Source organism: Syngnathoides biaculeatus, chromosome 11, assembly GCF_019802595.1.
Source record: "Syngnathoides biaculeatus isolate LvHL_M chromosome 11, ASM1980259v1, whole genome shotgun sequence".
In the NCBI taxonomy this organism is placed as follows: domain Eukaryota; kingdom Metazoa; phylum Chordata; class Actinopteri; order Syngnathiformes; family Syngnathidae; genus Syngnathoides; species Syngnathoides biaculeatus.
Window position 1 is genome coordinate 522770 of NC_084650.1, and position 23686 is coordinate 546455.

A 23686-nucleotide genomic window follows, 5' to 3' on the forward strand; every position below is an offset into this window, starting at 1 on the left:
GTGACATCTAGTGGTAGGATATGATTGCTGCATCTCTTGATAACAAGGCGGAGAAAACAATCTTTTGAATAATCTGTGAGAAAATTGCTTTTTGGAACATGAATATTTACTGTATAAGTCGGGGTTTTATTGTGATTTTATAATAATGTTCGTATATTATAAATATAGCTCTTGGTTTTCCCGGAAGTTATACCAAACTTCATGCAAGTGCTTCCTGTGACGAAGGTCTAGCGCCTGATGCCACACGCGGGAAATAGGCTTCTCATCACGTTGTTAGTAAGACTTTTGAGTTTTCACATTTACACCAAGGCTCGACCGCAGACACACTTGTAATACCTGCAAATAACGAGACGTAATTTGTCCATATCATAGGTTTGATTACAATTGGACTTTAATTGAGCGTACCTTGATTTTGTTTCCTAATACCGGCCTTGCTCGCTCGGGTGTTCGATGTGCAGCGTTTCGTGTTTCAACAAGGCGGTGCTTGAACGCTTTGTAATCGAACAAGCCCAAAGATACACGCTGCTGGCGTGCGCACCAACGCGATGCTTTGTACTAGTAAAAGAAGCGCATCTCGTACAATTCCAAGTTAGCATAGCTATTAATGTCGCAGCGACAAGTTCCTGTTCGGTCTACTTAAGTTACTGTACTTTATTGATAGCTCGAGGTTTCTTGGTAACTTTAGGTATTACGGTGAGCGAGAGCGCTGGGCAAGATTGTTTCAAAAACGCACAAGGATACGCAGAAGTGCGAGTCTCAGTTTATAGTTTCTTTAGACCGGACGCCATGGCACAGGTGGTGGTCGGCTCCCAACCACAAGAATGTGTGTTCAACCATCACCCCTTGTGACCATGACGAAGTGTCCTATAGCAAGACACGGAACCCCAAGTTGCTCCTGACATGAATGTTCAAGCGTGATGTGTACCTTGAGGGTAGAAAAGCGCTATACAAGTTTACTATGACCAGGTGTGTTTCTGAAATGTTCAAAATAGATGATATCACTGGTTACAGGTATATTTGTCATATTAGTTGAAAATTAGATGCTTAAAGGTCATGTGTCATGAAATGGAAGATTTTTAGTATGCTATTGATGACAAAAAAATGGCAGCCGTTATGGACCCATCCGTTTTTTTCACAACAAAACATGATTTTGACGTATATGGCTTTTTGTAACTCCTGCCATAAAAATCCTCTCGAGATTTGTTTTCGACAAGAAGCAGGAAGTGACGTTGGCGACAGTAGCGCACTCAAGCAGACTCGTTTTTTTTTTTTACTATTAGTTTTACCTGCGGGAAGATAGATAAATGACAGGTAGATGTCCATACAGCTACTAAAAAAAATAAAAGTTTGGGGGAGACCACGTAATCCGTCTCTCATAACGTAACAAAAGATCCGCATATGTATGACGGGTGCTAAATGTGTTGATATGCGCATCGGACGGCTGCCTCGTCGGGCTCGCCGGCGAAGGCTTCTGCATTGTGCCTCGCGGACAAGCACGGCTTGGTCTGTTGCTAGTTAGAAGTGATCCGCATATCATCTAAATTTGGCTCGAAACAATAGGGTAATATTGCCCCGAACACTTCACCCGATTGTGAGATGTTCTCTTCTTTGAGAAGAGCTTCCGTGTCTCATAGTAGATGGGCGGATGAGCCACCAGCCAAGCCGTGTCGTGCGGACGAGCACTGCTTCGGCTGGGCTGGCTCATACATGCTGTCTGGAAGTCTGTTGTTAGAAGTAATCCGCATATCATCTAAATATGCCTCAAAACAACATTGCCCCGCACACTTCACTCAATTGTGAGACGTTCTCTTCTTTGAAAAGAGCTTCTGTGTCTGAAGGAGCGTGTCCCATAGTAGGGGCCACAGCGTGTTTTCAATGGCGAATGTCCGGGGTGGCATCATGGACAGTAGATACAGCCAATATGGCGACCACTTGGATGTCGAATGACACTTCCGCAACTTTGCGCATGGATGACGCGCTCTCTGCTCGTGTTTATTTTTACGTATGGACATTGAAGTGAATAATGTTATATGTATTTTCCATTTCAATATCTATTTTAAAATGTTTATAGGGATGACACTTGACCTTTAAGCAGGCTATTTATTGTTGGACTTTTCAATGGGATCTGCTTGAGCCATCGGTTTCTGGGTAAAATCAAGCACATTATCACATTTACTTTAAACATCGCATAGAAACAGGAGTTATACAAGTTAATCATGACCAAATAGTTTTCCATTGTGTCTGAATACTATGAACGTGCTGTTTTTAGCACCAAAATCGATGGACATTTACATCCTTGTCAGGATCACTGAAAAAACTGAAATGTTGTTTTCCTTTCGGCTTGTCCCATTAGGTGTTGCCACAGCTCATATTTGTTTGGCACAGCTTTTATGCTGGATGCCCTTCCTGACAGAACCCATCTGCATTTATCTGGGGAGAGAGCTGGAGCCTATCCCAGCTACCTTCAGGCGAAGGCAGACTCGAGGATAAACCCAGGGTGCGATTACGTGATATTTGTGCATTAAAATTCAGAAAGTCGCATAAAAATTTGGCTTGCGCACTAAATTATCACATTGACATATCCCATTTCATAAGAGAGGCTAAAATAATCTGACAAAACAGACTGCACGGGCGACGGGAAAGTTGATAACCGACATGTTTGCTTGTCCAAGCACTCCGAAATGCCACCCCGGAAGTGATTTCTGACTCAATGTCGTAAACTCAGAGATCGACCTACTTTTGGCAGCAAGGCATGTCGTGATTCGTGCATGCTGTCTGCTAATGCCATCCAGAAAAATATTTAGGTTTCTCGTAACCCGACCGACCGTAAATATTCAAAAGCAAATAAAATTGCTGAAGTCTGCTTTTTTTTTTTTTTTTTTAATACACGAAGGGGACGTAAATCCGTAAAAGGGAAGTGACCCGGATCCTGTCTCAAATATTAACCAATCAGGAAGTCATCTTATCGCCCTCTGCCTCACGCTATTGTCAGTAATTTTGTTTTCGTAAGTCGATGAGAATCCGAAATAAATATAATTAAAAATTATATCAACATAAAACTAGATAGGCAACGAAGCAATCAAGTCGTTTAATCAATAGGATGATTGATCTTGGTAAAAATAAACATTTTAACCTCTGTAATTGTATCTTCTATCAAATTTAGATTCCTTTTTGTATTTTTTTTTTTTCACAGCCATGAAATATTACCAAGCTGTTCTAGAGTCTGTGTACTATTACTTCAAAACATCCCCCAAGAGGAACGACAACTTAGGAGAAGTTAGATGAGCCAACTCTAAAATGCAGAGAAGTTCACCAAGGGAGTTTCTATCAGGCCCTAGAAGATATATTCAAAACACTTAGACTCCCTTCTGACACTGTTTAAAATAAACAGTGCATCTGACCCAAAGGCAAAAGGTCTCAGTAAAAAGCTTGTTAGTGAAACAGTAACTGCTCAGCGAAATGATTTCAACACATGGAAGACAAACACATTGAGAGTTACAGTATTACGTTTATTTCTTTTTCACATGCATTAAAATTACTGCAACATGAAGAAGTGTAAAAAAAAGTATATTAGTAAAATAATCTCATTGTTGTCTATAAAAATCTCATCAGTTTTGGGAAAATCCCATTAGTTTTGAACATGGTGAGATTTTCTCTCATTGGTAAACTGTTCCAGGATTATACCTGAGACTCCACCCTGAACTGGTCGCCAGCCAATAGCAAGGCAGATATCGACACCATCACTGAGTGGGATTCCATCCCCTGCTGCCTGGGATAAAGTCAGGTATGTGTACCACAACACCATCAGTGACTCCTGAAAAAACTGAAATAAAATTCTAAAATGGAGTGAAAAAGGGAATTTCCTGACTGCCCTGCTAAAAATTTTCTGTAGAATATTTCTAAAGAATTTCTAAAGAACTTTAGGACCCAAGTCCTGTGGAATTTCTGGAGAAATTCTATTCTCTAGAAATTCTATCGAAAATCACAGCCAAAGTTTTATAGTACAAGTTGTTCTGTACAAATTCCATAGAATTTCTATAGAAATTTTTTAGCAGGGTGGCAACCAGTTCAGAGTGTCTTTCGCACGATGTTGGCTGAGATATGCTCCAGCGCTTCCCCGTCCGACCCTTGTGAGGATAAGTGGCTCGGAAAATGGATGGATAATCTCGAAAGAGCAATATTGCCTTGCGTGAAACAATGGGGAAAAACGTGTTTTTGGTGGACCTCTGTGAAATCTACATGCCCAAAATCCAGCATCGTGAAATGGAAAGAAAATGGCAGTAATTTTTCCTGAGTAACAAACCTATCGTTACCTGCAGTGTGTGAACAAAATGTTACCTCCCTCTTTATTATTGCCTTGTCATTTCCTTTTATTTACCTATTACGATTTACTCAGCACATCTAAAACACCCTTCACCTTGTGTACGTATTTATAATCATTGTGTGTGTCTGCAGAGCCTAAGCCTGTTGCCGAGATGGGAGACACACTGGAGTTTAATGAAATATACCAGGAAGTCAAAGGTTCATGGGTGAGTATAAAGACATACTTCCAATACTCACATACTGTGTGACAACAAAAGAATACCAGACCTGAATCTGAATCCAAAATACATATTTTTTTTACATAGTAGTATTGTGTAGTTTTTTTCCCCGTTTTTTGACATAGTACTATAAATGTCTAACGGCCAATAAAGTTATAGAAAAATTGGTGCAATGGTAGAGATAAGGCTCCTGAGAGAAAACAACACGCAGATGAGACTACAAGACAAATGTTCTCTTTCAGGATTGCCCTGTCAGAAGTAAAACCTTATATTCCGATACCACCGCATCCTGTTTTTTTACGATCATTAAATTTTATCCTGTCAACTTGAATGCAACTGACTACACTTGTTACCGTGGCGAAGACAACATGAGTGGATCGCGCAGACTGTATTGTAAGAAGAAATGGAGGGGAAAACGTGTTTTGGTGGTCACTAGTGCTCAACACAGGAAAGGATCTTCATGTAAGGCTTGCTTAAGATAACTTGATGTACTTTTAATGTCATACAGCTTGCAAACCATCAGCAAAATGTTATATAGCCTAGCAAGCCTTTGCTACTTCTCGTGGTTGTTTCTATCATGCTGCAGCGAATTCCAACCTTTTCAGAGCCAAAAGGCATCTTTTATGATTGAAGAAGCTCACCTCGCACCAATAAACAAAGATGTCACAAAAAGTAGACAAATTAATTGCTGTATGTACTTAGTGGGTGAAAATAAGGAATAGATTAACTTTTTGAAGACACGGAGATTGGGAGTTGAAGATCACCACCTGACTTTAGAGCGTGCATTTTACGACTCATAGTTTTGTCAACTTTCACTAGACGTAACATGGCTTCCTGGGTAACTTGATACTAGTGAATGGGACAAGTCCTACTGTTAACTATCTGGACTCCCTCCTACCTCCCCGTTGTTGCCATATATCATATTTAGCTGTCACATTGTCACCAACAGAGTGAGTTGACTTGTGCTTGTTTTTAGGCTTTACATGATCAGGATTTTTGGAGCCAATCACCAATCGCGAGTTTGAAGAAGGAAAAAAAGCAAAAAAGATCACTGATCCCATTTATTTAAATGACCTGTTCATTTACTGTATTTACTTATGTACTTAATTGGGCAATAAATATATTCATCCATCCATCCATCTTCTTTGCCACTTATCCTCACGGGGGTTGCGAGGAGTGCTGGAGCTTATCCCAGGTTGCCAGCCAATCGCAGGGCACATCGAGACAAACAGCCGCACTCACAATAACACTTTGGGGCAATTTAGTGTGTCCAATTAATGTTGCTTGTTTTTGGGATGTGGGAGGAAACCGGAGTGCCCGGAGGAAACCCATGCAGGCACGGGAGAACATGCAAACTCCACATAGGCGGGTCTGGGATTGAACCAGGGACCTCAGAACTGTGAGGCCAACGCTTTACCAGCTGATCCACCGTGCCTCCTGCAATAAATATATATTTAGAACTTATCTTTCGAATAGCGAGGCATTGTGGTAAATTATTGGGCTTCTGTTAGATAGCAGTAATTACATACATCTACTTTTTGTGACAGTTTCAAGAGTATCCAGTTGTGAAATACATTCCTTGGCTCCATCAAAGTTGTAATTCACTGCAAAGAGTCAGGTCATGTATTCTAATCAGTCAAGTCAATCACATTACAACATGATTGTAATAATGGGTGGTAACTTACTGTAATTAAGTTACTTTATTGTAATCACTATCAGCTTTATTTAGCCAAGTTTGTGCAAAAAAAAAAAAAAAACACCCAAGGATTTTTTCTTAAGCAGACGGTGCTGCCCTGGCACGATGTACAGACACAGAACAACAAAGCAGCAACAACAAAGTACAAGAGACATTTCTGTTTATATGAACTATTCCTTATAAAAGGCGTGCAAGATGTAAAATCTTTGTTTAGAACAGGAACAAGATACTGTGTGTCAACGTCCCACATTGTGTACCCGTTCGCGGTTCCCGTAATAGACCAGTGGAATGACAGTTGTGCAAAGGGAGCAGGTTAAAGTGACGAATCGTGCAATAGTCTACAAAAAAAAATTACTAATACAGTTATTGATTGGAACAGCAGAATGTGAGTGTCCCAACAATTGCACAAGGCAGAAAGTAGTAAATTTGCTGATTAAGAATGTAATGACTTGATTGCCAGAGTGGAAAAGCTGTTGAAATGCCTGCTAGTTTTGACTTGCATTGTAATAGAAGGGCAGTAGATGTTTATAGTTCTATGTCGAAAGACATGCGAGAACACCAAAAATAAACTCTCTTTTGGATTTAAATATACTGGAGAAGATGGAAATGTGGAGTAAAGATAATTTCCGGAGCCAATCAATGAGATCGGCGAATTATGACAAATCAGATCATCCCATCAGCATAAAATGGTCGTTATCACCCGATACTGCTATCACCAATCAAATCGGTGTAAGGTCTATTTGTTTATGATTATAGCCCACAATAATGTAACTTTGAAGTTGAGCCTACTTACTATATGTGATTTTTACATTGTATTCCTATATCTATGATATATATATATATATATCGTATCCTCCTTAGTAAATACAGTTTAATATATACTTACTCCTGTAGTTGGGCAGTCATTCTTTCACGTTGCTCTAGTCTTACTACTTCCACACTTTGAGACTCACTCCTCTCCTGTATTTTGAGTTACAAGTATGGTCATAAATGAAATAATCTTGTATCTCTTCGCATCACTGTCTTAATAAAGGCAATGTTAAACATACAGTATTGGGGTGGGTAATACTTGACATTTTTAGCGATTCATGTAAGGGCTCTCTCCTTTATACAAAACGTGTTTTCTAGCGTACTCTGGTATTTCCTTCAGCTACCACATGGCCACCCTATTTACTGGTACGAGAGGAACAAAACATTAAAATTGGTGATTGTACAGTAAAACAGCTAATACAGGGCTTTCTCTGCAGAATGACGGCCGATTGCGTTTCAGCAAGCAGAACGTGGTCTACAAGAGCAGCAAGACTGGAAAGGTAGACAGCATCCCGGCGGGCGAACTCAACCTGGCCCAGTGGCGGCGCGTCTGTTTAGGTCACGGCATCAAGCTGAGCACCAATACAGGTCACATCTACAAATACGATGGCTTCAGGGACACGGTGAGTTTTACACATAAACATCAATTCCACAGGTCCTATATCCACATTTAGAGGAGTGATCCAGCAGCTGTTTTTGTGTTAATGCTTGGCATAGTTTTCCTCCCTTGGGAACAAAATGTTTCCATGAAATAAACGTTACCTTACGCTGGAAAGTGCTGGTCGAGTGGAGCAGTGTTAATGAATGTGGCATGCAACACTATCCTTCTGGGTTCTTATAAACTACTACTACCCTGTTTGTGTGAGATACAGTGAAGAAAATAAGTATTGGAACACCCTGCTATATTGAAAGTTCTCCCACTTAGAAATCATGGAGGGGTCTGAAATTTTCATTGTAGGTGCATGTCTACTGTGAGAGATAATCTAAAAAGAAAAATCCAGAAATCACAGTGTATGATTTTTTTAACAATGTGTGATACAGCTGCAAATTAGTATTGGAACACCTGTCTATCAGCTAGAAACAACTCAAAAACCTGCTAGTACGCCTTTAAAAGTCCACCTCCACTCCATGTATTATCCTGAATCAGATGCACCTGTGTGAGGTTGTTAGCTGCATAAAGGCACATGTCCACACCATACTATCAGACTCAAACATGTAACATGGCCTTGTAACATGGCCAAGACCAAAGAGCTGTCCAAAGACACCAGAGACAAAATTATACAACTCCACACAGCTAGAAAGGGCTCCGGAGAAATTGCCGAGCAGCTTGGTGAAAAAGGGTCCACTGTTAGAAAATGGAAGAAGCTAAACATGACTGTCAGTTTCAATCGGAGTGGAGCCCCATGCAAGATTTCACCTCATGGGGTCTCAATGATCCTTAGAAGGGTGAGGAATCAGCTCAGGACTCCACGACAGGACTCGATCAATAATCTAAAAAGAGCTGGGAGCACTGTTTCCAAGGTGATTGTTGGTAATACAGTAATACGTCATGGTTTGAAATCATGCATGGCACGGAAGGTTCCCCTGCTTAAACCAGCTCATGTCAAGGCCCGTCTTAAATTTGCCAATGACCATTTGGATGATACAGAGGAGTCATGGGAGAAGGTTTTGTGGTCAGATGACACCAGAATGGAACTTTTTGGTCATAATTCCACTAACAGTGTTTAGAGGAAGATGAATGATGACTTCCATCCCAAGAACAATCATCCCTACTGTAAAGCAGCGGGGTGGTAGCATCATGCTTCGGGGGTGTTTTTCTACACATGGGGCAAGACGACTGCGTTGTATTAAGGAGAGAATGACCGCGGCCATGTATTGTGAGATTTTGGGGAATAACCTTTTTCCCTAAGTTAGAGCATTGAAGATGGGTCGTGGTTGGGTCTTTCAACATGACATTGACCCGAAGAACACTGCCAGGAAAACCAAGGAGTAGCTCAGTGAGAAGCACATCAAGGTTCTGGCGTGGCCTAGCCAGTCTCCAGACCTAAACCCAGTAGAAAATCTTTGGAGGGTGCTGAAACTCCGTGTTTCTCAGCGACAGACCAGAAACGTGTCTGATCTAGAGAAGATCCGTGTGGAGGAGTGGGCCAGAATCTCTCCTGTAGTGTGTGCAAATGTGGTGAACAACTACAGGAAACGTTTGACCTCTGTAATTGCAACAAAGGCTACTGTACCAAATATTAACATTGGTTTTCTCAGGTGGTCAAATACTTATTTGCAGCTGTATCACACAAATAAATCGTTAAAAAAAAATCATAAATTGTGATTTCTGGATTTTTCTTTTTAGATTATCTCTCACAGTGGACATGCACCTACGATGAAAATTTCAGACCCCTCCATGATTTCTAAGTTGGAGAACTTGCGATATAGGCGTTCAACTATTTATTTTCTTCACTGTACCTTGAATTATAAATTGAATTCGTTCCATGACAAGATCACAACTCACTTTGCCAGCACATTAAAATAAATTTAAAATTAAAATCTCAATTTGTTTCTGAAAAAACACAATTTTGTCAAGTGTAAATAATGAAATAGAGCGCCATATCGTGAAATATGCATACAAAACATAAATATAATGAACAAGTGTTTTTCTCTCTGTAAGCCTGCCGAAAGCGAGAGACAAACTCGTAAATTTATATGTAACGGGGGACGGCCCAGTGAGCGACCACAGGGATCATGTCAGTCACATTGGCAGTTTACCATGTGATTGGTTCACAGTTGGCATCTCATCCATTCTTTTTTCATTTTGTATTTGTTGTATTTACCTTTTTTGTCCCATTCAGTTGATGTCTGAAAATGGCGATCTGTTGCAATCTGATAATCTCTTGTAACTGCGATTGCATGGTATATTGGAGCGACAAAAATACAGCGGGACTTCACTGTCCAAAATTCAATAATACCTTGTATTTTTCATAAAAACTAAAAAGGCTAAAGTGTGCTAGCTTCAAGCCGTTTCTTTCTCTGCTGTAAGATATGTATAGTACCGTAATTTCTTGAGTATAATGCTCCCCCCCAAAGTTGACCTTAAATATCAAGAAAACCCTTCTACCAATGTAGAGTTCGCACCACCAATTTGCTGCTACCCATATGCTCAAAATATTAAGAATTATCTATATTTATATTTTGTTAGGTTTGTACTTGTATTGTTTTTAAAAAAAACTGTCCGTACAACAATCGTTAATTATTATCATTGTGCACGTGCTGATGTAATATATATTGTCCTGGTCCTTGTAATTGTCAGAGCAGAATCCCTCAACCAACGAATATAAATGCTCAATGATGGCATAACACTTTAATATTACTGTTGATAATACATATTACAGTCTTAAATAAAGAAACACTGTCGTAAACATTTTTTGCATTAAATATTTGTGCATAAAACGTTTGTGCATAGTGCAGTTTATCCTCTACATTACACATCCTTGGCCAAGACTTCAAAAGCAACATTTGGCTCATCTCCCATCTGAAAAATATCCATCGTAGCTACCTTTGGTGACTTGGTCCAGTTCTGGTGCCTCCTGAATTCATGAACAGTGATCGTATTTTGCTCCCACAGCATCTGTGCCATCTATGATGTTTGTGGGGAAACATTTTTTGAATCCCAAGAGTTTTGGTTTCGCAGCACGGCCTCTCGCCACCTGACGCCATCGGAAAAGCTATCAAAACAACGTAAGCACAAACTACGTAGAAACAAGGGTGATGGGCAGATTTTAAAAAATTAAAAAAAGAGAGAGCATTTCATTTGTGTGCGCTCTACCGTTTTTTATTTTTTCATGTGCCCATGACACTTGTATTATGCTGTTTGAGCTCACGTTGTTTTGATAGTCACCTGTAGCCATTGAGGCGAGCGATCGTTGTTTCGAGCTCCCGAGCTACTTCCGGGTTGGCGGCGTCATCGGCACGAGTCATGACATTTTTCTTTTAAAAGCAGTTGCACAAGTAGCCGTTGTAGTTGACATTTTTTGTCTTGGTTTACGTTAAAACAAACTCACGGGCAGTCCTTTCTGATCTTTAGTGCAGTAGCAACAAACATGCTAGGCTAACGATTGTAAAATGCAAGCTCCCCGAGTAGGTCATAGAGTTCAGGTACCATAATAAATATAAATGTGTAACATAAGACATTGAATATCATATTGAAATGTATATGTATCTTTTTTTTTTTAGCACTCTATGTACCTGTATACAACTATACAATGTGATTGTATTTTTTCAAGTTTTCATCCATACTTGAATATAATGCGCTCAATTAACTTTTTAAAAATATTTTGGGAAATATTTGCTCATTATTTTCGAGAAATTATGGTATTTGTATGTGGAAAGCAAAAATACTGTGAGGGACTAGCATACCTTGGTCACTACGCAATAATTGTACAGCAATATTATGTTTATCCTGATGTTTTAGGTTTTTGCCCTGGTATCTATTTAAAATTGATATCAAGGCACTTCATGCAGGAATGGCATCAAACTGAAAAATATGCAGATGTGGGTAGTAATATGCTACATTTACTCATTTATATTTACTCAAGTCAAATTTTCCATAAAGTCTACTTGTCAGAGTTCTTTAAATGCACCGTACTTTTTACTTGAGTATTTGTGAAGGAACAATGCTTTCCTACTCTTCTGTAAGTTTTTGAATGACTACTTTTTACTTTTCATACAATTCTAAAGTTACAGTATTCCTACTTGAGTACAATATTTGGCTACTCAATTCACCTCTGAAAACAAGCAACAGCTCATCTGCAAAAACTCAAGACTGGGGAGAACATGCAAAATCTGAGCCGAGATACCAACCAAAAATTATTCAGTGTTAACTAGAGCGCCACTGTGCTGCCCCATGTAAAAAAGCTTTGTTGGAAAGTCTGCGTGTGTCGGCATCTAATGGGATTAATGAGGGAAAGCGACGCTAGCACATGTGCTCCATAAACAGTGTAATCATGGGCTCATGTAAGTCAGTGTTTATATCAGTTCACTGAAACAATTTGGCTCAGACTGCTGGAAAGGAGAGAAAAAATGTTTTTATCTTCCTGCGTGTTTTTCTTTTTCCCTCTCCCTTGCTGCCGTGCGTGCACAGAGCTTGTCGAGATGCCAGGAAATGAGTGGAAAGAAGGCCCTGGTATAACTCGGGGTGGTGTGAGCAGCGTCTCCTGGGGTTAATCAGACCACTTTTTGAAGATAAATCTTCACATTGCTGTGCACTGTAGCATGATGTCATTGTTTAGTATCCCTCAGCCAGTGTCTGTAATTGGTCAATCACTGCTAGTTGAGCCTCTGGCTGTGTAGACACTGTGATGTCGGATCATTAGTGAGATGTTGAATGTAAGCCAAGGATGCTGCTCTGTTGATCACCAAGCCTACGTTTAAATGTAAAAAGTCCATTTTGTTAACATTTACCACCAGTTCTTAATTGCATGAGATGATACAGTACGTTGTTTGCAGTCAGAAATTAAATATAGGTTGTTCCAAAGCCAAAAGTCACTATAAACATACTGTCTTTTTTTTTTTTTTAAATCACACCAAATGATCAAAATACTGCGCTCAAGCAATTTCAGAGAAAGCCTGTTGTACACTGTTTGATCTCGGCGAACTCGACCGGACCAGACCATTGCATAAAAATGAATTTTCAATGTGACCTCGCACATTGTACGATTGGATTGATAGGTGGATGTACTGAACAGCAAGCCTGTACAGGTGTTCAATGCTATATTGGTATTGTATTATATTTTTTCACATATCTTAATCCCTAAAAAGATTAACTAAGTTAAGGAAGAGGCGAGTTGGTTAAGAGTGGAGATGTCTATTAGAATCAAAGTGTGTGACGATTCCAGCTGACTCCATTCATAAGAAACATCCAGCAAAAGAGATGTCCAAATTAAACAATTTCAATTCTGATCTGATACTGATATTGCAGTCTCAGTGGGTTTTATAGAGTGCAGTAACCAGTGGGTTACATAGAGCAGCCTTTAAAAACAAAAGAAATACACAACAATTGAATAAAAATTATTTTATTATTAGCTTTGCGTTAGCTATTGTTATGAAGAATCAAGAAATGAAGGCTGTAATGTATTTGAACATTGAGTTCAAATAGATCAATCAAATCAAAATCAAAAGCCTTTGTCTATGCTGTGCATACAACAAAATGAGTGCTTCTCCACAAGGTGAAAGGTGCAATAAAATAGAAGAACATCTTACATAAAAACAAAAGATGAAACATCAAGGGGTACAGTTATTGCTAAAATGAATAAATGCACAAAAGTGTAGTTGCATAATATTACATTACGGTACAGTGCTGTTATGTTGGTGTAATTCTTCTGTTATGTGAGTTTAGTCTTACAGTGAACTTCAAGTGTCAGTAAAGTGTTGGCGTCTTAGCAAGCTGTTGTTGTGATCATGTGGGCTCTGCATGCTGTCTGGGAGCTCCTCAATTCCAGCTTGGCCAGTGCCATGAACAAGTATAAGCTCCCTTTTCAAATTCTTATATTTTTCTTAGTTTACCCACTTTCTGGAGGGTCATCGAACAAATCTGTTTGACAAATGTCATGCAAGTGATCTTAAAATGCTGTTTTTTATGGGGGGTTTCATTTATTAATGAAAAAAAAGGTTTAAGAGTTTATCTGGCCCTGTATGGAAAAAGTAATGCGCCCCTAAACAAAATAAATGGGTGGCCCATCCTGAACAGCAACCGAAACCAACTTTTTTTCTGTATTTGGCAGTGTTTCTTTCACAGCTTTCTGGAGATCTTTTGGCCCATTCCTCCTTACAGAATTATTTAAATTCTGCAAAAAAGATTTTTAAGCTTGAAATTGCTGTTTGAGGCCATGCCGCTACATTTCAATGAGATTCAAGTTTGGACTTTGAGTTAGCCTACTGCAAAACCTTTGTTTAGTTTTCTTAAGCCATTCAGATTTTGACATGCTCATGTATTTTGGATCATTAATTATCCTGCTGCAAAAACAAAAGTGCACAATTTGAGGTCACAAACTGATGGCTTAACGTTGTCATTCAATATTTTCTGTTATATAGCAGAATTCATTGTTTCATTAATCACAGCAAGTTGTCCATGTCCTGAAGGAATAAAGCAAACCAAGACGATCACACTACCATCACCATGTTTATGTTCTTTTTCTGAAATGCTGTGATACATTTATGCCAGATGGAACAAGATGCACACTTTCTAATAAGCTTGACTTTGTCAGTCCATATGATATTCTCCCAAAGATTTTGCGAATCATTCTTTTATTTTTTGTTTACAAAATTAAAATGGGCCTTCGTTCTTTTTGGTCAGCAGTGGTTTTTGCAATGGAACTTTGCCATGTATGTGATACCCCCCCACTTTCTCTTATTGTTGTATCATGAACACTGACCTTTACTGAGGTAAGGGACGTCTAACATTCTTTAGAAGTTGTCCCAAGTTCCTACCCTTGTGGCCTCCTGGATGAGTCATCGCCGTTCTCGTGGAGTAATCTTTGGTGGCTGTCCACTCTTTTTGTTGCAGCTTTTTTAGGTCTTTTGTCTGACTTGGTTATGTTGGGACAGATTGTTTGATTTCCTGATTGACCAGGTCTGGCGACAATCAGGCTTCAGAATGATGAATGAAAATTAACCAAGAGTTGTGGTTAGCCACATTAATTCATTATTTAATTAAGGGGAAGGGGTAATTACTTTTTACACACAGAGCTGGGTGAATTTGAGTAGCTTTTTTTTTCTTTAGTCAATGAAAGTGTTTTGAATTCACCTTGGTTATATTTGTCTATTTTGTCCATTTGTCTATGTCTACTTAAGTAAGGAAACTATGCAAAAGTATAAGAATTTGTGAAGGGGGCCAATACTTTTTCATGGCCCTTTTTTTTTTTTTCTCCACCTATTCATCCATTCTCAATCCTACGTATCCTATTCAGGGTTTGCGGGGGACTGGACCATATACCGACTGACTTTGGGTAAAATGTGGACTACACCCAAAACTAGTCACCACCTAGTTGCAGGGATATCGAATCAGATTAATTGGTGAATTCAACAAAAATGTCTTGCTTTCATTCATCAACACACTGCTCAGTGTGAAGTACGATTAGTTTATACGCATACCAGCATCGATTAAGTCCTTAAATCTTTTAATCAACTGGATTGGCTGAAAGAAACATTTTTTTTTTGTCCATTTTCCAAGCCATTTATACTCACAAGAGTTGCGGGAGTGTCAGATTCTATCTCAGCTAACATTGGGCAAAAGGCGAACTACACCCTGAACTGGTTGCCAGTTAGTTGCCGGTATATATCGACACCATCGTTTAGTGGGAATCGATCTCATGCTGCTCTCACCAAAGTCAGACATGTCTATCACTACATCATCAGTGACTCTAAGAAACAAAATAAGAAAGCATTTTGCTACTTGTAATATCAACAAATGTCACAAATACTAGCGTATATAAAAGCAAGGTTTTATGTCTGAATATATTGTACAGGACTAGACCACTAGTAGACATGATTTTTGTTAAAGTCTTGATTGTTGGTTTTTTTTTTTATAATGAGCATAATGGCAACATATGTTTAGGCTGATTCAGGTTTGAATAAAAGTTTCCGGTAATGTTACCGTACTGCTACACGATGCTAACTGGCTTTACTGTTTAAGTATTGGTTGCTTGAACTGCAAAATTTAATCATAAAACATGCTGGCTACTCTGGAATGTTTTGTTGTAAGATGTGTCTTTATAAGGACTTAAAGCTACAACCGTGACGACGTGGTGCTGTAACAGTCAGAGAAAACGGTCAATGTGCCAAACTTGAAACACTCTTCGCTAAAACACATGGTCTCCTTTTAAACGTCTTGTTCAGTTTTAGCAAACATACCGATGAGCCTTACATGTATATACACACTAATTATATGGGCTCTAATTAGCAGTAATAAGCACGCAGAAAGGCACATCCAGGTGTGTAAACTCTTTTCTACAGTCTCATTCTCTTCTTCTGTGCATGCCACAATCACTTCCACATGTGCGTGTGAACGACGACGATCCCTGTGTGAGAATCTGTATTAAGATGTGTGGTTGTGCGCCAGCCTAAAATCTAAATAAACTCTTGTCAGCGGCAGTGTGGAGAAATGGAGGAGGAGGTCAAAGCAGTGAGATGGATTATGCTCACCTTCTGGGGTCCTGATAGGCCTGAACAACAGGCGTGGTTTTAACTATTAATTTAATTAGCCCCTGAGCTCTCACCCCTTTTTTGTTTTTTCGAGTGGATGAGGAAATATTTTGCCAAGCTTTGACCCATGCATCACCACAAGGTTTTTAAAACTCCGAATTCTCTGTGTTTGTCTTCCTGCATTAGGACTTTGAGAAGATCTCTGAGTTCTTCAAAGCAAACTACAGCGTGGAGCTTACAGAGAAGGACATGTGCGTGAAGGGGTGGAATTGGGGAACGGCCAAATTCTCCGGTAAAAACACACCAATTTATAGTAGTCATATGAGTTTGCAGTTGTTTTAGGGCCCAGAACAGAGGTTGTAATTTGTATTGGATCATGTTCCATTTTTGCGTTTGTGACAGTACAGTATTTCATTCAATTTTGCTCAAGACATTTTTCCCCTCGTAGATTCAATTCAATGTGATTACAAGAACATTTTCAGTGACCAGGCATGCTGCAAATTTTGAAAAATTTTATTGTAATAGTGCCATGCTTTATGACTTTAATTCGTTCCAGAACCATGTCCGTAACTAAAAAAAAAAAAAAACACAGATTATTCAAATTATCGTTCCTCATTGGTTTGAATTGAAAAGTCATTGTAACGGTGTGCCCTTGCCCAGTCACGGTTCACCCTTTGCGGCCACACGTTTGCATACGTTTGTCTCCAAGTTTCTTTTATTTTTATTTATTTATTTATTTACCATATTGTCACAATTGTAAAGGTCTTAAATTCCCTTCCAAATAGATGAACGGGGCACATTAGATGTGACGCCTCATAATGTGGTGCACCTTATGTGCACACTGATTTACAACATTTGTTGTTGTGTGACTAGTCAACAAAGTGTCCTTAAACACTCTGGTTATACTGTTAATATGCATCCCAGCAAGTGTTTTAGCGTGTATGTAAGCTTCCATATGATGGCACTCAAGGCAGTGAGGAACAATTGCATTTCACATCTGTAAGCAGAAGAAGCTTACATCGCTCCACACACTGCCTGTGTAGCCAGGTCTTTACTGACAATGTGATAGACACTCTGTCACATCGAAACTAAAATTATCAGTAAACAGAATTACATAAATGGCAAACAATAAAAGAGTGACTCACAAAATAATTGACACGAAACTTGCACTTTAAACGCTATTTACATGCTCACAGCATGCTTTGCGACATCCTGGTGCAGCACTATGGGCCTCCAAAATTAAATGTTAAACCTCTCATTAACCAGTGTGGTTAAATATATAGTGCACTAAAGAAACAAGTAAAAAACTATTATAAAATAAAACTAAATAAATATGATGAACAGTAAGCGGCAATAAAATAATCAACTTAAACTGAGGAGTAGAAAGAGGAGTATTATAGCTTGTCATTGACAAAGAACCTTCTTGAATAACCCACATTTGATTGTTACGTACTCTACGTAGGGGTCATTTGCAAGAGGTTCAAGCATCATATACAGTATGTAACAGCCACTCTTTCTACCAACTTAAACGACTCAAAGACTCCTGTTGTGACTCTGTGTAAAGCTTCAAGATAGCAAGCTGCATTCATTTAAGGTGGAACAGAGATTCCAAAAGATGAAGGGACCAGATTAAGCGTCGTGGCTTCCCACTCTTTCATGTTGGTATTGTGTATCTCGGTTAAAGTTTTTTCCATTTCATGTGTTCCAGATGTACAGAGGAATCCAAAGTGAGCCCAAGCGACAGATTTAATTATAGAAGCAGTGATGAAAGTCCTCTGGATTTTCCTGGAATTCCGGATTTTTAAATTTTCATGAAAATTGCCTAAAATTAATCCGGATATTAGTTGACAACATTGAACGAACATGCGTTTGATTGAGTTGTTTTGCTTTCTCAAGCGTAGCCATGATGAGGCACTATCAGTACAGGAAATGCAAGTTAACCGTACTGAGCATGTACGGAGCATCTATGAAACCGCATGTTCAGAACTGCGGGCGCATTTACGTCAAAAGTCATCAACATGAGCCATGTCAAAGGAAATTCAGTTACACCAGGGGTGCTAATTGTGTCGATCGCGAGGCAGTGTGACTGCGTTAAAAAAAAATTAGACGATCATCCACCTCGTCGCTTGATTCAGGTGTGGTCAATACGTCGAGCTCGTGCACATAAAGGGACGTTCTAGCAAACCGGCCTCCTATTTATGGCAGTCCCGTGATGCATGACCGCCCCCCCCCCCCCCCCCCACCAAATAATACGTCACGATTGGCGACAGGAATGTGTGTTCCAATGTATCGCGAGCTTGTTGCCAAGAACGCCAATTATGTTGAATGTTATGTTATGTATCGACCATTCGTGTTTATTCCTTGACAGACCAGTGCATTTAACTATTCTTCAGATAGTTTGTCAGATTTTGATGAAAAATTTTAAATACCGTTTTATACGATGTTCTACTAATATCAGTTGAAATTATCATTTCTGAGTTTGAAATTTTAGTATTCTATTTTAGTTATGTATTTGTTTAATTTTTTATTTCCAGTTATGTTGCATCAATCCAGTAAGTTATTTTAAGGCCATCCCTAATCACACCCGCACCTTTATCTACGAGCATGACTGATCACACCTGTACATTTTTCAAATGTGAGTGACTGTGTGTAAGTGTTTCTTCCGGCTTGTCCTGTTAGGGGTCGCCACAGCGTGTCATCTCAGATGAAACGCTCATATTTGTTTGGCACAGTTTTTACCCAGGATGCCCTTCCTCTCTATATATCTCAACATATTAAACACAACTGATTATACTATTAGTATTACGAGATCTATATCTAAGATAGTGAGCAATGTGGTCGAGTGTATCAGTACAACGCGATGTAACGAGTTTGAGACTTAAACGTGAATAGTAATTACTACAGATCAACTTCTTTAACATGTTTTGCTGTACGGTGTAGAAATTCTAGGATATATTTTCTTGTAGATTCTATATCTATACTATATGTATAATGTGAGGAAAAGGACAATTTTAGATGTCTTTTTACTGAATAGTTCACTGAATTCATTTGTCTTGAGATAAAGTGGCATATTTTAATGACAAATGTGATTTTGTGCAATCCAGTGAAAGGGGCATGGGGTGCAAAAAAATCTGGGCTTGGCCCTTGGGGAACTTCTGCCCAATTTTTTTTTTGGGTCAGGACTTAGAAATTTTACTTTAAATTTTTGTCATTTTCATCTCGATAGAAGTCACTCGCTTAACACTGCGTCTGCAGTGGCCGCTTGCGTTATAGCTTGTTTTTTGTTTGGTTGAGTGCAGTTTCCATCCATAAAATGACAATCACGTGTAGAGTGCCCCAACTGACAGGATTTGATAAAATCGATATTGATAAAAAAGGTAATGCATTGATGAATCAGTATTTTATCCACTGTTATCATCACCTGTTTTCCACTTCTTATTCCACTGCAGGTCCACTGTTATTGTTTGATGTGAATGAGACCACAGCGTTCGAAGTCCCACTATCGAATGTGTCACAGTGCGCCACGGGCAAGAATGAAGTCACCTTGGAGTTCCACCAGAACGACGACGCTGAGGTCTCGCTCATGGAGGTCCGCTTTTATGTCCCACCCGGCCAAGCTGACGAGCGGCAAGACCCTGTGGAGGTGAGCGGGCATTTCCTTTGCTGCTTTCTCGGTGAGGTGGTTTGGCGACTCCAGTGAATCTCGAGTTTTTCGCTCTTCAGGCCTTTGCCCAGAACGTGCTATCGAAGGCAGATGTGATCCAGGCCACGGGAGATGCTGTGTGTATTTTCAAAGAGCTGCAGTGTCTTACACCCAGAGGAAGGTAAAATAACATTGATAGTAAGGACAGCTAAAATATGGCCCGCTGTCTTCTTTAATTTACAAATTACTTGACTCTCATCTGTCCTAAATCAATTAACGCCCTTGAGCACAACATTTTGAATGCCCCGATTTTACTTCTTAACTCTGTTGAACATGTTCTATCTGTCAGATATGACATCCGCATCTACCCAACTTTCCTTCACCTCCATGGTAAGACGTTTGACTACAAGATTCCCTACACCACTGTCCTCCGTCTATTCCTGCTGCCACACAAGGACCAGAGGCAGATGTTCTTTGTGGTAAGTGGGCATTTATTTTTCAACTTTACTTTCAACCTCGTTCATCTTTTATTGTAATATTTAAATCAGGCGGTGGTGAGTTGCAGTACATACTTATCCATCAAGTTTTTCTTTAACAGGCATGCTCATTTTCTGCTTTTTGTCTTTGGGTATAGATCAGTCTGGATCCTCCCATTAAGCAAGGCCAGACGAGATATCACTTCCTTATTCTGCTTTTCTCCAAAGAGGAGAACATCAGCCTTTCCCTCAACATGAGCGAGTGAGTTTGTGATTCTGCAAGGACACTCGGTGGACATAAACTACAAACAGAACAAGGCCTGATTTACTCTCCATGTACTCACAAACACACACACACACACAAATATATATATATATATATATATATATATATATATATATACATACATACACACACGCACACACAGGAGTATTTTTTTTAAATACCCAAAAAACGAGATGTTTCCAAAGTCTAGGGAGTCCCTAATCTACGGCCGACATCAGTTATTGCAAGAGCGGCTTAACATGAATTTCGCCATAAGTCAGATTTCACAGTTAAAATAAAAATTTACGATGGCTGCTGGGATGGACCTTTCCGATGGCGACCTTAAGCTCCGCGCCCTTAGCCATGTCCCACAAGCTTTCAAATTGGCGATTGAACAAAACATGTTTGAACTGGATCCTCTATCGCGTATTCTAGATAATATTGGGGTATGTTTTTTGTCAAATGCGTCAGACTTGTCCAAGAGAGTTCTACAGAGAGGTCTCAACTATTTCACGCAAAGATATGTACACATAATTAAGATTTTGGACAGAGCAGGTTGCAATGTCAGAGTTGCAGCCAAATGTTGGCGATCAATGGAAAAATGTTTAGGTAAGTACTTTTTACTTGGAAAGACCATGAGTAATATCATTGTGGTCTTTATAAGTGAGTGGGTGTATTCATTTGACTTGGCTCGTAATCGAACCCAGTACTCTGTTTTAAAACTCCGATGTGATACAAATAGACATTTCTCTTGCATGACATCGCGCATTTAGTATCACTAGCCCGACTGTTTGGCATAAAACATTACACACTTCATTCGGCAAGTCAGTGATACGCTAACAAAGTGAAAATTGTTCTCCTGCAATGTATAAAACACTGATAATAATTCACTCAAACTCAGAGAAGTTACTTCTCCCTCACTTACCTTCGAACATACAGCCTTGTGTTTGTTGATATTGTTCACATTTAGTTGTACATCCAGTCTTCCGGCAAGACTTAATCCATCGTAGACACTTTGTCAACTGTGTTTTAGGCTTTGGAAAATTTATCAACCAGGCCCCTTGTAACCTAGCCAGATATCTTTAATCAGAATTGCACGTTCCCCAAGCGCATCTGAGGACCATTTTCTTCGTAACATTAACTTTTCGGAGCGCCTGCAACTGATTACCAGCATTGCTTGTGGGACATGTCGACAAGAGGAGCGTGTCAATCCGGGCATTAGGACAATGCGGCTGATTGGCTATTATTGTACGAGTGATTGACAGGTCGGAAAGGTCCATTGGCTTCAGCATTCCCGTGACCCTCGTGAGGATAGATAGTTCAGAAAATGGTCTTGGTACTTCATATAAAAAAGCCAAAATATATTAAAATAAAAAATATAAGATGCATCACTTACCATTAGAGAAGGGAGGCTGTGATAGCAAAGAATGAAGGGAGGCTGCACTTAGCTATTGCCAAGGAACCAAGTGCAGGTCGCTCTTGCTAGCGGTAAATTCCTCCTCGCCGTCCTTGACTTTCTGCTCTTTCAAAGGTAAGAAAATATGTCGTGCCTTTTCCCTTACTGAACATTAGCCTGATATTAAGCCTACGTTGATTCTGATCTTCGATCCATAATGTAAGTAATCTTTCCATCTCGGCAACGATCAAGGACCGTTGCTTCGTTAATTTTTTCTTCACAAAAAAAATTACTTCATGATCACTGTATCCCTCATAGGTGTGCTAAAATACTGCCTCTGTCCTTAAAAGTAATCGACCCCCCCCCCCCCCCCCCATGATGTTAAGCTTTGTTTCCATGGTCATCGCTTTTCTTTCGGCTGGACCAGTATTGCTAAAATACCCAGCTTTCTTCTTTTGCGACATAATGTGTAAAAAGATGGACAAAATAGGCAAATAAACTACGCACGTACACAGATAAAAAATATGCATGAGCTAAGCAGGAACACTATGGCGCTGGGGACTAAATTGTGGACAAGACACGGGCGTCGAAATGTCGAGACCGTTTTAATCCGAGAATTCCCTGTCGTCTAATCAGTTGTGCATGTATTGTATTATGAAGCCATATATAAACATATTGCACATTATCCGCATTTATTGCATTTAAGTTTACCTTTTGGTTAGGCAATTCTTTTCCCAATCTAATACCAAAAAATCCATCCATTTCGACGAAGTGAGGCTCGCATTAATGGGTGTAAAGGAGCAGTTGTCCTTATATCTTTTGGACAAATATTTGATATTTTTAGCACGTAGACGACAGAAACCTTATTTTGACAATCTGCAATTTAAATCCAGCCAAATAAGTTAAATGCATTTAGGTCTGACAACATCAACTGCTTTATTATTCTCTTTTGAAAAGGTAGAATTTTTAAATGCTTGTATAGGATTTGATGAGAATGAATTGTGATATGTAATGAAGTTTCCATTATATGTATAAAATCTGTCCATGTTGATACCCTTCTTTCTCAGTACACCCAACTTTTCTAAATGCGTGATGCAAAGTATGCATGTTTGACAGTAGTTTTTCCTCTTATCCCATCAGGGAAGATGTGGAGCGACGCTTTGAGGGAAAACTCAGTAAGAATATGTCTGGGTCGCTCTACGAGCTGGTCAGCAGGGTGATGAAGGCCCTGGTCAACAGAAAGATCACAGTGCCCGGAAACTTCCAGGGGTACGTCATGAAGCACATATGTAGTCACATATTTTGAAGTTTTTTATTTTTTGTTTACCTTTTCCTACTTCCTGCTCAGTCACTCTGGTGCTCAGTGCATCACATGCTCCTACAAGGCATCCTCGGGGCTCCTTTATCCACTGGAGAGGGGCTTCATCTACGTCCACAAGCCCCCCGTGCATCTGCGCTTCGAGGAGATCTCCTGCGTCAACTTCGCCCGAGGCACCACCACGACTCGCTCCTTCGACTTTGAGATTGAGACCAAGCAGGGCAACCAGTACACCTTCAGCAGCATTGAGAGGTGACCACGTTTTTCCTTGACAAATTGTTCTTGAGTGAAATCTACAGTCAAAAATAGCTTACGCTTTCAACAATATACACTCTTCACTAAAAGTAGTTCA

General features: G+C 39.6%; 1 protein-coding gene across 5 annotated transcripts in view; it reads left to right on the top strand.

Annotated features, from left to right (window-relative positions):
• The first annotated feature begins 193 nt into the window (after positions 1-193).
• The window catches only part of ssrp1a (structure specific recognition protein 1a), a 35416-nt gene continuing 11923 nt past the window's right edge, over positions 194-23686 (top strand). For 2 of the 5 annotated variants that reach the window (XM_061835318.1, XM_061835323.1), the window contains exons 1-11: positions 198-276; positions 3677-3784; positions 4456-4529; positions 7485-7670; positions 16423-16528; positions 19686-19879; positions 19960-20060; positions 20229-20358; positions 20514-20617; positions 23157-23285; positions 23365-23586. In XM_061835318.1, coding sequence (XP_061691302.1) covers positions 4476-4529; positions 7485-7670; positions 16423-16528; positions 19686-19879; positions 19960-20060; positions 20229-20358; positions 20514-20617; positions 23157-23285; positions 23365-23586 — 1226 coding nt within the window. In that variant the 5' untranslated portion in view covers positions 198-276; positions 3677-3784; positions 4456-4475. Of the gene's footprint in view, positions 277-2353; positions 2498-3676; positions 3785-4455; positions 4530-7484; positions 7671-16422; positions 16529-19685; positions 19880-19959; positions 20061-20228; positions 20359-20513; positions 20618-23156; positions 23286-23364; positions 23587-23686 lie in introns of all 5 variants that reach the window. The other 3 variants (XM_061835320.1, XM_061835322.1, XM_061835319.1) reach the window with 3 other exon arrangements.